This window comes from Oncorhynchus clarkii, chromosome 29 (assembly GCF_045791955.1).
Source record: "Oncorhynchus clarkii lewisi isolate Uvic-CL-2024 chromosome 29, UVic_Ocla_1.0, whole genome shotgun sequence".
NCBI lineage: Eukaryota > Metazoa > Chordata > Actinopteri > Salmoniformes > Salmonidae > Oncorhynchus > Oncorhynchus clarkii.
The window spans coordinates 5,798,692-5,810,586 of record NC_092175.1 but is presented as its reverse complement, the minus strand read 5'-3'; the positions used below and the strand labels follow the sequence as shown (position 1 = coordinate 5,810,586).

General features: G+C 44.2%; 1 protein-coding gene across 3 annotated transcripts in view; it reads right to left on the bottom strand.

Moving 5' to 3' along the window:
* Positions 1-564: 564 nt before the first annotated feature.
* The window catches only part of LOC139388521 (GTPase-activating Rap/Ran-GAP domain-like protein 3), a 174,349-nt gene continuing 163,018 nt past the window's right edge, over positions 565-11,895 (bottom strand). For all 3 annotated transcript variants that reach the window (XM_071135222.1, XM_071135223.1, XM_071135224.1), the window contains 3 exons: positions 8,832-9,068; positions 4,762-4,882; positions 565-4,051 (listed from right to left, as the gene is read on the bottom strand). In XM_071135222.1, the coding sequence (XP_070991323.1) occupies positions 3,883-4,051; positions 4,762-4,882; positions 8,832-9,068 (527 nt within the window). In that variant the 3' untranslated portion in view covers positions 565-3,882. The remainder of the gene's footprint in view (positions 4,052-4,761; positions 4,883-8,831; positions 9,069-11,895) is intronic.

The following is an 11,895-nucleotide window of genomic DNA, read 5'->3' as shown; positions in this document are numbered from 1 at the left end:
AGGGCCACAACTGGGGACAGACCAAGAGAAAAGAGCCAGACAGCTTTTTAGGTTGGTATATGAGTATGACATTGTTTGATAATAATTCAGAGGTTTTAAAGGATTACGGGAGAGGACAAAGTGTAAGGTAACATTTTACAACAGTGGGCTAAATCAGGGTCACACATAAGGATTCTTTGTGGTCTAAAACAAATCTACTTTGAAACAAAAATATACACCTCACAAATGGTTACGGGCTTAAAAGAAATAAGACACCTGGTACCATGTACCATGTTTCATCCCAATATTACACTTTATATAAATCACAGAAGACTGAAATATAACAAACCATTTGACATAGAAACACCAGATTCTCTGCAAGTTTATATTAATTCTGAAAAATATTAACATTTCACCCATGAGGCCACTAAAGGGGAAATTTGGCCATTTGACTCCAGGAAACAGCTACAATGTTGAAGCAGGTAGATCCTTATAGAGTGTGGTACATATCAAGTTTCCAGCTATTTTTTATATTACAGCGCCAAAAATAACAATTCCATTATTAGGAAGACTACAAACAAAATGTTTTCAAATTTCATAAATATTTATTACATATCAATGAGCAGAATTTACTACTTTCACAGCAGTGGTCTACAGCACTTGTTCAATAATTGAAACCATTTTTCAAATAATAATATTAATAATAATAATAGTTCAGTTTCATTTGAGGCCACATTTGAAACACACACATTTACAAGTAGTGCTTGGCATTAAAAACGATGGCGATACATTATATTTAAGACACTTGGTGTTTTGTTTGTTTTTTTTCTTCCGTTTTCATATCACAGAGAGGTTGAGCAACAGCCTAAACAGTAAATATTGATTTAGATACAAAAACCACTGTGGAAACATCAAGGAGTCGGGGCGGTGTGAAAGTAACAGGGCTAAAGTAAACAAAGGAGAGAAACAGTGAGAACGATCAAAGTGATAGAAGCTGTATTATAAACCTTCAAACCACCAGACATCCCACCCCCATTCACCTACACTCATGGTAAGAACCAGCATAAGAAATAAGTACAATTCCATTGCAATAATAGTAATCCTATTTATTCCCTTTTTCCATCCCTCCAGTTTTGAGTAATAGTGTTGAAGGAGGCCACATTGAGGCAGGCAATGACAGAGAGTAACAGAAGAGAATGAGAGAGGGAGAGAGATAAAAAGGTAGCGGGGGGCTCATGCAAGATCAGAAGAGGGGTGCCATGTCGCAAGCCGACCACCCAGAGGGCTCTCCACGTAGCCGAACGGATGCACATGCTTTAGCCAATAACTTTCCCTAATACGTGTACTTCTCAGCAATATCACCTTGACCTGTAGAGTAGTAATAACAACATAGCCAAAATGGTAATTTAGCCAATGTCTCATCCCTAACACTACTCAGGATGAAGCAGCATAAGACACTGCCAAGACAATATCCTCCGGTATGTCAGGGTGGGATCTGAACCTGGTCTTCCATGGGAGAAAGCAACGTCCTAAACATTAGCCCGTTACCCGAATAGGAAATTCCCTCTAGGGCCGAGAGTGACATTGATTTTGAAGTCGCAGGCAGGGCTACCTCATCACGAGACCGTGAGACTGACTCAAGTACGCTACATAGTGTTGACCCTACATTTCCCATGGTTCTCTAGATATGAGTCACTTGAGTGGGTTGAGTCACAGACGTGATCTTCCTGTCCGGTTTTGTACCCCCTCGGGCTCCTGCGGTGGAGATCTTCGACATGCTACCTTGTCCCGGACCTGTTGTTTTCGACTCTCTCTCTCTTTACTGCACCTACAGTCTCGACCTCCGAATGCTCGGATATGAAAAGCCAACTGACTCCTGAAGTACTGACTTGTTGCACCCACTACAACCACTGATTATTATTTGATCTTGCTGGTCATCTATGAACGTTTGAACATCTTGAAAAACAATCTGGCGTTAAATTTCCATGTACTCTTATAATCTCCACCCGGCACAGCCAGAAGAGGACTGGCCACCCCTTAGCGTTCCTCTCTAGGCTTCTTCATAGGTTCCTGCTTTTCTAGGGAGTTTTTCCTAGCCATCGTGCGTCTATATCTGCATTGCTTGCTGTTTGGGGTTTTAGGCTGGGTTTCTGTATAGCACTTTATGACATCTGCTGATGTAAAAAGGGCTTTATAAATACATTTGATTGGTTGATTGATGTCTGACCGCTGACCCGTGTACTGGTAGGCTGATATCACCCTAATCATTGGGCTTGATTACTCATTGGGCTTGGTTACTATATCTCTGGTACCAGAGGAGGTTAAGTGTTATGGCTTCCTCTATGCTGTTTCAGCCGACTCGCTCTACATGCATCATAACTCTTGTGTTTCATGTAATGTTCCATTGCACTTGGTGAGTTATGCCTTGCTCCTAGTGAACAGCTGGAGAGGAGATAATTCTTTCTTCCAAATAGCTCCTATAAGGACTCTGAGGTAGGCTACAGTACCTACCATCTGTCTGGTCTCTCATCCACTGCCTGCATCCCAAATAGCGGCCTCTTCCCTATATAGTGCACTGTACTTTTACCCAGAGCTCTACGGGCCTTGGTTAAATTAGTGCACTAAATAGGGAATAGGGTGTTATTTGGGATGTACCCTATGACTGACTACGTTACCTCATTACATCACTCCTAAATGGAAGTAGTTGGCCACTTGATCAATTCTCCAACCCAACTAACAAGTGAACAACTGGTGGCTAAGAGTCTGCATACCACTATAAAGCACATAAGCTGAGGGCGTCCTGTTGGCAGCCGATGCCACTAGCGGCCCAACAGTGGACAGACTTTAAAGGCCCACTGTAAAGGCGATGCGCTAACAGGCCAATTGGCCCCTGACTAAACTGTATTGGGCCACAGTAAACTAACTGTCTGTGAAGGTTGCAATCTGTGTATAGGAGAGTATATTCTGTGAGGACGTGGACCCCATGGATTCTCAGGGATAGCCAGAGACAGGACAGTAGGTGCTTTTAGAGGCCCTAGAGGTGTGGGTGTGTTTGACTATATGCGTATTAAAACCAAGCTCACAGAGTCACTGTGGGTGTCTACAGAGGGATACATGATTATGACTGCTACTGTCATAGACCAGCCAATTAGAGGAGAGGTGACTGGTGGCTGATGGGAGTTGTGGTTTAGTGGAGGATGTGGGGATGTGGCACTTGTGGGAAACTCTGCCTCTAGTCCAGTCCTGTATACCTGCACACAGAGTTGGGAAGGAAATAGAACAAGACTGACAGACACGGAGAGCATAAAACATCGTACATTTACTAAATATGTGAATAAAATGTCTATTATAATATATCTATAAATGTATTCATGTCTGTCAATGTGTATGCATCTTAATGTATAAATAGATGTACACATAAATATGCATATGTTATACTATATTTGAAAGTGTAATTGGAAATAATCACAGATTATACAATAAAAGGTAAGCCGTAGCCACTTCGCAAGGGTGCTGTTTCAAAACGTTTTTTTTGTTGTGCCTTGGTGTGTAGATTTACATTCAGTTTTCGTTTATAGATGAAACCTTTCGCCGCATAATGACATCTGTACTCTGAACAATCCACACCACCTCAAATGACCTCGTTTTCTTTGGGTTACTCGCTGCATTGCAACACACAGACACACATACTGACTGCGGGGACCGACTGCTTATGAAACACGCACACACACTTGACACAATTACTCCTCCTTACCCACAATGTCTGAGGATGAAGACCCAGACAAAGGAGATAACAAAACAAAAACAAGAAATCAACAAACAAAAAACCCAACCAAAACAAAATGACCGAAGGAGGAGAAAAGAGAGGGGGATGAGGAGGATAAGTGCATGATGGGATTGTCTTCACTTTAGGTCCAGGACATCATCATCGAAGGATGTGGAGAGATTGAAGGGGCTGGCCAATGGCGGGCTCTCCTCTGGAAGCACTGCTTTCTCTTGCGCCGCATCATCCGAGCTGAACGAGCAGTGCCGTTGGACGTCTGAGTCCGTGTTGGCCGACTTTGAGCCCATCCTGATTGGACACAGAGCATGCCCATCAGTTTGAATCATTACTTCATAACATTTTACACTCATATCACTTGAAATAACCGCATGAGACTAGAATTTTTACGCAAATCTTCCGTTCACATAAATGAGAAACTTCTAGTTATGAGTGCTTTTTAGCAAATATGCCTTTAAAAAATATATACACTGAACAAAAAAAACGCAACATGTAAAGTGTTGGTCCTATGTTTCATGAGCTGAAATAAAAGATCCCAGAAATGTTCCATATGCACAAAAAGCTTATTTCTCAAATTTTGTGCGCATATTTATTTTACATACCTCTTATTGAGCAATTCTCCTTTGCTGAGTTAATCCAACCACCAGACTGGTGTGGCATATCAAGAAGATGATTAAACAGCATGATTAAACATGCAGGATGGCCACTCCTAGGCAGAGTAGCAACAGTGCTGAACTTTCTCCATTTATAGACAATTTGTCTTACTGTGGACTGGCTTTAAGACATATTTTTGTAACCTTTTCCAGGTTTATGGAAGTCAACAATTCTTAAATCGAGGCATGGGCCACATCAGGAAAAGCTTCTTGTGAATAGCGAACTCGCATTTTGTGAGTGTTTTTTTTATAGGGCAGTGCAGCTGTAACCAATATTTCCAATCTCGTCTCATTGATTGGACTCCGGGTTAGCAGACTCCTGACTCCAATTAGCTTTGGGTCACTCACCTGTCACTGCCAGTGGAGGTCAGTGCTCGTGCCTTTGGCTCTTCCTCAGTGGTCTTCTTGCTCATCTTCCTCTGTTTGACAGTGCTGCTGTCGGACTTACCGCCCGGCTCCTCGGTTAGGCCTGAGCATGAGACACAGAACACCATTCAGTAAGGAACATAACCAGAACTGCTCAGTAAGAGCAGTTCTGGTTACTAGGCTACCCTGCCTAGTGGTTAGAGTGTTAGACTAGTAACCGAAAGGTTGCAAGTTCAAATCCCCGAGCTGACAAGGTACAAATTTGTCGTTCTGCCCCTGAACAGGCAGTTAACCCACCATAAAAAAAGAACCGACCATAACACAGACATTCACTAAACCACTTCGAAGGAGTATATAGCATTGCAATCACTGTGGTTCCAATGCTAAGATGGTTCCAGTGGGTTATAGAACAGGTTATGGTGCTGGCAACACCAGGGTTGAAGGTTTAATTCCCGCGAGGGAAACATATACTAAATACAATGAGTGTACAAAACATTAACTTTCCATGACTGAACAGGTGAATCCAGGTAAAAGCTATGACATCAAAAACTGTACCATCTTATGTTTCACGGAATCATGGCTGAATGATGACATGGATATTCAGCTAGCAGGATATACGCTGCACCGGCTACATAGAACAGCACACTGTGGTAAGACGACAGGGGGCGGTCTGTGTATATTTGTGAACAGCAGCTGGTGCACGAAATCTAAGGAAGTCTCTAGATTTTGCTCACCTGAAGTAGAGTATCTTATGATAAACTGTAGACCACACTAAGAGTTCTCATCTATACTTTTCGTGTCTGTTTATTTACTACCACAGACGGACGCTGGCACTAAGACTGCACTCAGTCAGCTGGATAAGGAAATAAGCAAACAGGAAATCACTCACCCAGAGGCAGCGCTCCTAGCGGTCGGATACTTTAATGCAGGGAAACTTAAATCAGTTCTACCAAATTTCCATCAACATGTTAAACGCGCAACCAGATGGAAAAAACATTCTAGATCAACTGTACTCCACACACAGAGACGCGTACAAAGCTCTCCCTCCATTTGCTAAATCTGACCACAATTCTATCTTCCTGATTCCTGCTTACAAGCAAAACATTTAAGCAGAAAGCACCAGTGACTCAGTTTATAAAAAAGTGGTCAGAAGAAGTAGATGCTAAACTACAGGACTGATTTGCTATCACAGACTGGAACATGTTCCCAGGATTCTTCCGATTGCATTGAGGAATACACCACATCAGCCACTCGCTTGATCAATAAGTGCATCGAGGACATTGTCCCTACAGTAACTGTACGTACATACCCCAACCAGAAGCCATGGATTACAGGCAACATTCGCACTGAGCTAAAGGGTAGAGCTGCTTCTTTCAAAGTACGGGACTCTAACCCGGAAGCTTATAAGAAATCCTGCTATGCCCTCTGACGAACCATCAAACAGGCAAAGCACCAATACAGGGCTAAGATTGAATTGTACTACACCAGCTCCGACGCTCGTCTTATGTGGCAGGGCTTGCAAACTATTACAGACTACAAAGGGAAGCACAGCCGCGAGCTGCCCAGTGACACAAGCCTACCAGATGAGCTAAATCACTTCTATGCTCGCTTCGAGGCAGGCAACACTGAGGCATGCATGAGAGCATCAGCTGTTCCGGACAACTGTGTGATCCCGCTCTCCATAGCCGACGTGAGTAAGACCTTTAAACAGATCAACATTCACAAGGCCGCGGGGCCAGATGTATTACCAGGACGTGTGCTCCGGGCATGTGCTGACCAACTGGCAGGTATCTTCACTGACATTTTCAACATGTCCGTGATTGAGTATGTAATACCAACATGTTTCAAGCAGACCACCGTAGTCCCTCTGCCCAACAACAACAAAGCAACCTGCCTAAATGACTACAGACCCGTAGCACTCACGTCCGTAGCCATGAAGTGCTTTGAAAGACTGGTAATGGCTCACATCAACACAATTTTTCCAGAAACCCTAGACCCACTCCAATTTGCATATCGCCCAAACAGAACCATAGATGATGCAATCTCTATTGCACTCCACATTGCCCTTTTCCAACTGGACAAAAGGAACACCTACATGAGAATGCTATTCATTGACTACAGCTCACCGTTCAACACCATAGTACCCTCAAAGCTCATCACTAAGCTAAGGTTTCTAGGATGAAACACCTCCCTCTGCAACTGGATCCTGGACTTCCTGACGGGCCACCCCCAGGTGGTGAGGGTAGGTAGCAACACATATGCCATGCTCATCCTCAACACTGGAGCCCCTCAGGGGTGCGTGCAAAGACCCCTCCTGTACTCCCTGTTCACCCACGACTGCGTGGCCAGTTACGACTACAACAACATCATTAATTTTGCAAGACGACACAACAGTGGTAGGCCTGATCACCGACAACGACGAGACAGCCTATAGGGAGGAGGTCAGAGACCTGGCCAGGTGGTGCCCTAATAACAACCTATCCCTCAATGTAAACAAGACTTAGGAGATGATTGTGGACTACAGGAAAAGGAGGACGAAGCACGCCCCCATTCTCATCGACGGGGCTTTAGTGGAGCAGGTTGAGAGCTTCAAGTTCCTTGGTGTGCACAATAACCAACAAACTAGAATGGTCCAAACACACCAAGACAGTCGTAAAGAGGGCACAACAAATTATATTCCCCCTCAGGAAACTAAAAAGATTTGACATGGGTCCTCAGATTCTCAAAAGGTTCTACAGCTGCAACACTGCCTGGTATGGCAACTGCTCGACCTCTGACCGCAAGGCACTACAGAGGGAAGTGCGTACGGCCCAGTACATCACTGGGGCTAAGCTGCCTGCCATCCAAGACCTCTATACCAGGCCGTGTCAGAGGAAGGCCCAAAAAATTGTCAAAGACTCCACCCACACCAGTCATAGACTGTTCTCTCTACTACCGCATGGCAAGCGGTACCGGAGCACCAAGTCTTGGAACAGGTAATCAAATGGCTACCCAGATGATTTGCACTGTCCCCCCCAAACCCCTATTGTACGCTGCTGCTACTCTCTGTTTATCATATATGCATAGTCACTTTAATTATACATTCATGTACATACTACCTCAATTAGCCCGACTAACCGTTGCCCCAGCACATAGGCTAGCTGGACTACCTGCATTATGTCCCGCCACCCACCACTAGCCCACCCCTCTTTTACGCTACTGCTATTCTCTGTTTATCATATATTCATAGTCACTTCAACCATATCTACATGTACATACTACCTCAATTAGCCCGACTAACCGGTGCCTGTATATAGCCTCGCTACTGTTATTATTCACTGTCTTTTTACTGTTTTTTTCTATTTCATTACTTATCATCTATTGTTCACCTAATACCTATGTTTTACTTAAACATTGCACTGTTGGTTGGTAAGTAAGCATTTCACTGTTGTATTTGGTGCACATGACAAATAAACTTTGATTTGATTCCTTATTGATGTCACCTGTTAAATCCACTTAAATCACTGTAGATGAAGGGGAGGAGACAGGTTAAAGAAGGCTTTTAAAGCCTTGACACAATTGAGACATGGAATGTGTGTGTGTTCAGTTCAGAGGGTGAATGGGCAAGACAACATATTTAAGTGCCTTTGAGCAGGGTATGGTAGCAGGTGCACCGCTCAACAGTTTCCCGTGTGTATTCAGAATGTTCCACCACTTAAAGGACATCCAGCTAACTTGACACAACTGTGGGAAGCATTGGAGTCAACATGTGCCAGCATCCCTGAGGAATGCTTCAAGCACCTTGTAGAGTCCATGCGCTGACTAATTCAGGCTGTTCTGTGGGCAAATATTAGGAAGGTGTCCTTAATGTTTTTTACACTCAGCGTAAACTGTATATCTCGTTGTCACCTGTAGGTGTATTAGACAACAAGTGTATCAAATAGCTAAATGACCATGAACACTGATGGGAAAGAGGGGGTGACTCATATTATTCAGTCCACTTTCTGAATGCCCTGTCAGGTGTGTGTATGTAGTCAGAGGTGTGTATGTATATTCCAGTCTTGGTGTCTCACCTAGCAGCTCTTTGCGGGTGCGGCTGGCAATCTCTTTGATCTCCATGCGGGACAGTGACAGGGTGTGTGAAGCCCCCTGCAACAGGGGCCCCGCTGGGGCCACACACATGCTAGGGACCTGTGCTGTCAAGCCCGTCACCACCTTGTTGACCAGCGGGGACTTGAGGGGCCTCTCGATGCTGCGGCCCACCAGGTTACTCAGGGGGATCTTGAAGATATGCTTACACTGTGCCTCACCTGGGAGAGGGAGACGGGTAAGATAGGGGGGGGGGGAGAGGTGGCATGAAATGGAGAACAAGAAAAGAATGGGGGAGAGAGCGAGACAGGGGCGATAGAGAGAAAGGTAGAGGAAGAACAGGTGGCAGTGATCAAATAAGAGGAACAGAGAGAGGGGGAGACAAGAAGCAAGAGGCACAGGGAGGGTGAGGATGGATGGAGAGATACAGAGTGAGGTATTGCAGTAAGAGAGAGACACATCATTTAAACACCAGGCAACTTCAGGCAATGAATGAGACATGAGACATGCTTAGACTGGTTAGTTTACCACACACATGCACGCACACATTAGAAGAACACGTGAACATGAAAAACATGATCATGTCAAAATTAAGCCTCCTGTATCTAAACGGATTAATAACACTATATTCAGTGGCACAGTGTGTCGCCATATCAACACTCTTGTAATATAATATGACCACTAAATTACAGCCATTTACAGCTATATATTATTTATTCATCATTTGGAATAAATAATGAAACTGTTTAAGTCAAATTAATTGAATGCTTAACATCTTTATAACAGCACTGCATTCCGCCTCTAGTCTGCTGTAATCTAGTCAGAGATACAACAGGGATGGGTTCATTAGGCACCAAATTTACAGACTGAATCCAGGATGGACAGCTTGGATTTGGCCAACAAGAACTATAGTTATTTGATTTCCGTTGCAACATGTTTTGTTACGTTTAGCCCTAATGGACATGACCCATCTGTATTGTTTTGCATTGACAAATGTAACCACCAGGTGGAAGTGAAGGGTCATTTTCTAGTGTAGCGTTCCTCTTGAGCAGGACAGGATGGCAATACTAGCACACACAGGCAGCTATGTGACTGTCTGAATCAATGGGAGGCTGCACTGCACCAAACAGACTGCCGTTCTGAAATGTCACAGGGTCAGAAGTGAAGAAAGCAGCATTCTGGGAGATGGGGTCACTTATATTATTATTACAGGTTCACCGACTCACTCACTGTCAACGCTTTACCGGCACTTCTCTCCAGGAACAATACCAGACACACGGAAATGTTAATAATAAACTAAATAGATGTAAAATAATTATATCAAAACAAGCATGCGACCATAATCACATGGATCTATATATCCCACATTTGTTTCTGCACTAGGGTACATAACCAAAAAAAATAAAAAATACGAAGATGAGATTTAAATCAAATGTTGTACTGACAATATTGAATATTTGAATTGTTATGCTTCTAACCGTCCGATCAGAATTGGATATGGTTCCATGATTTAACATGGTTCAGGATTGGTCGAATACTACCAGAATGTAGTTTGACAGTCCAGTCAACACAGTCTCAGCATCCTCTATTCACGTCTTACCTGATGTCAACAAATGTGATCTCAAACTGAGTAAATTCTCCACCAATGAAAAATCACCTGTCCCCATAGAGCAGAAACGGCAGGTGTAACAGGGTTATATTGGTGATTCCCCTTGCCACTTTATTGTTAAGCCAATGGGTTTTTGGTTTGAGTTTGTCTTGCCTTCACCTACTCAACATGGCATCTTATTGGCTGGTTTGCGTAGCTTGCTTACGAGGGGGGATGTTCCAGTTAGAATCGTCCCAGTGAACAAGCACCAAACCAGCGGTAAGTTGTTGGTTGCAAAGCACTGTACATCAAAAGTGATTTTTATACTCTCAAGTGATGATTTAAATGTACAATTTATATCAAATTGTTTGTAAATGTTATTCGAACATCACACATAAGATGCAGCGGTTTTTGGAGAATATTTGTTGTGCATTTTGTTGTAGAGAATTCCTGCCAGTACTAGCTAGCAACTTACTGTGTCTGGTGGGGGGGGGGGGGGGGGGGTTCATATATTTTGTACAGTGCGTGAGTGCAGAGTTGGATGGTGAGACGTGCATTGCATGACGTGCAATTTTGTGCCGTTCCTAACAGAATAAAGCTACATGACTGGTGCTACATGTTGGAGTTCCGTGTCGATGACTGATTGTACACAACGCAAGAAGAGTACTGCTACACAGGCATAGGCGGTTGATTAAAGGATGGTATTTTTTGTCAGCGCCCCATCTTCCCTCCCCTCCCCTCATCCCTCCACCCCCCAGATTGTGGCACCTCTATTTGGCCCACCACTCTGGATGGGAGAGGGGGCTTTGACAAAAGTTTCCATGGAGACAGTGAAATCTGTAAATCATGCTACGGTAGACGTGTCTTCTCTCCTCTCTCTCTCTTTCATTCCCCCCCTCTCTCTCTCTCTCTCTCTTCAGTCTCCCTCTCTCTCTCTCTCTCTCTTCATTCCCCCTCTCTCTCTCTCTCTCTCTCAGTCTCCCTCTCTCTCTCTCTCTCTCTTCAGTCTCCCTCTCTCTCTCTCTCTCTCTTCATTCCCCCTCTCTCTCTCTCTCTCTCTCTCTCAGTCTCCCTCTCCTCTCTCTCTCTTCATTCCCCCTCTCTCTCTCTCTCTATCTTCAGTCTCCCTCTCTCTCTCTCTCTCTCATTCCCCCTCTCTCTCTCTCTTTCTTCAGTCTCCCTCTCCTCTCTCTCTCTTCATTCCCCCTCTCTCTCTCTCTCTCTCTTCAGTCTCCCTCTCCTCTCTCTCTCTTCATTCCCCCTCTCTCTCTCTCTCTCTCTCTCTCTCTCTCTCTTCAGTCTCCCTCTCCTCTCTCTCTCTTCATTCCCCCTCTCTCTCTCTCTCTCTCTCTCTTCAGTCTCCCTCTCCTCTCTCTCTCTTCATTCCCCCTCTCTCTCTCTCTCTCTCTCTTCAGTCTCCCTCTCCTCTCTCTCTCTTCATTCCCCCTCTCTCTCTCCAG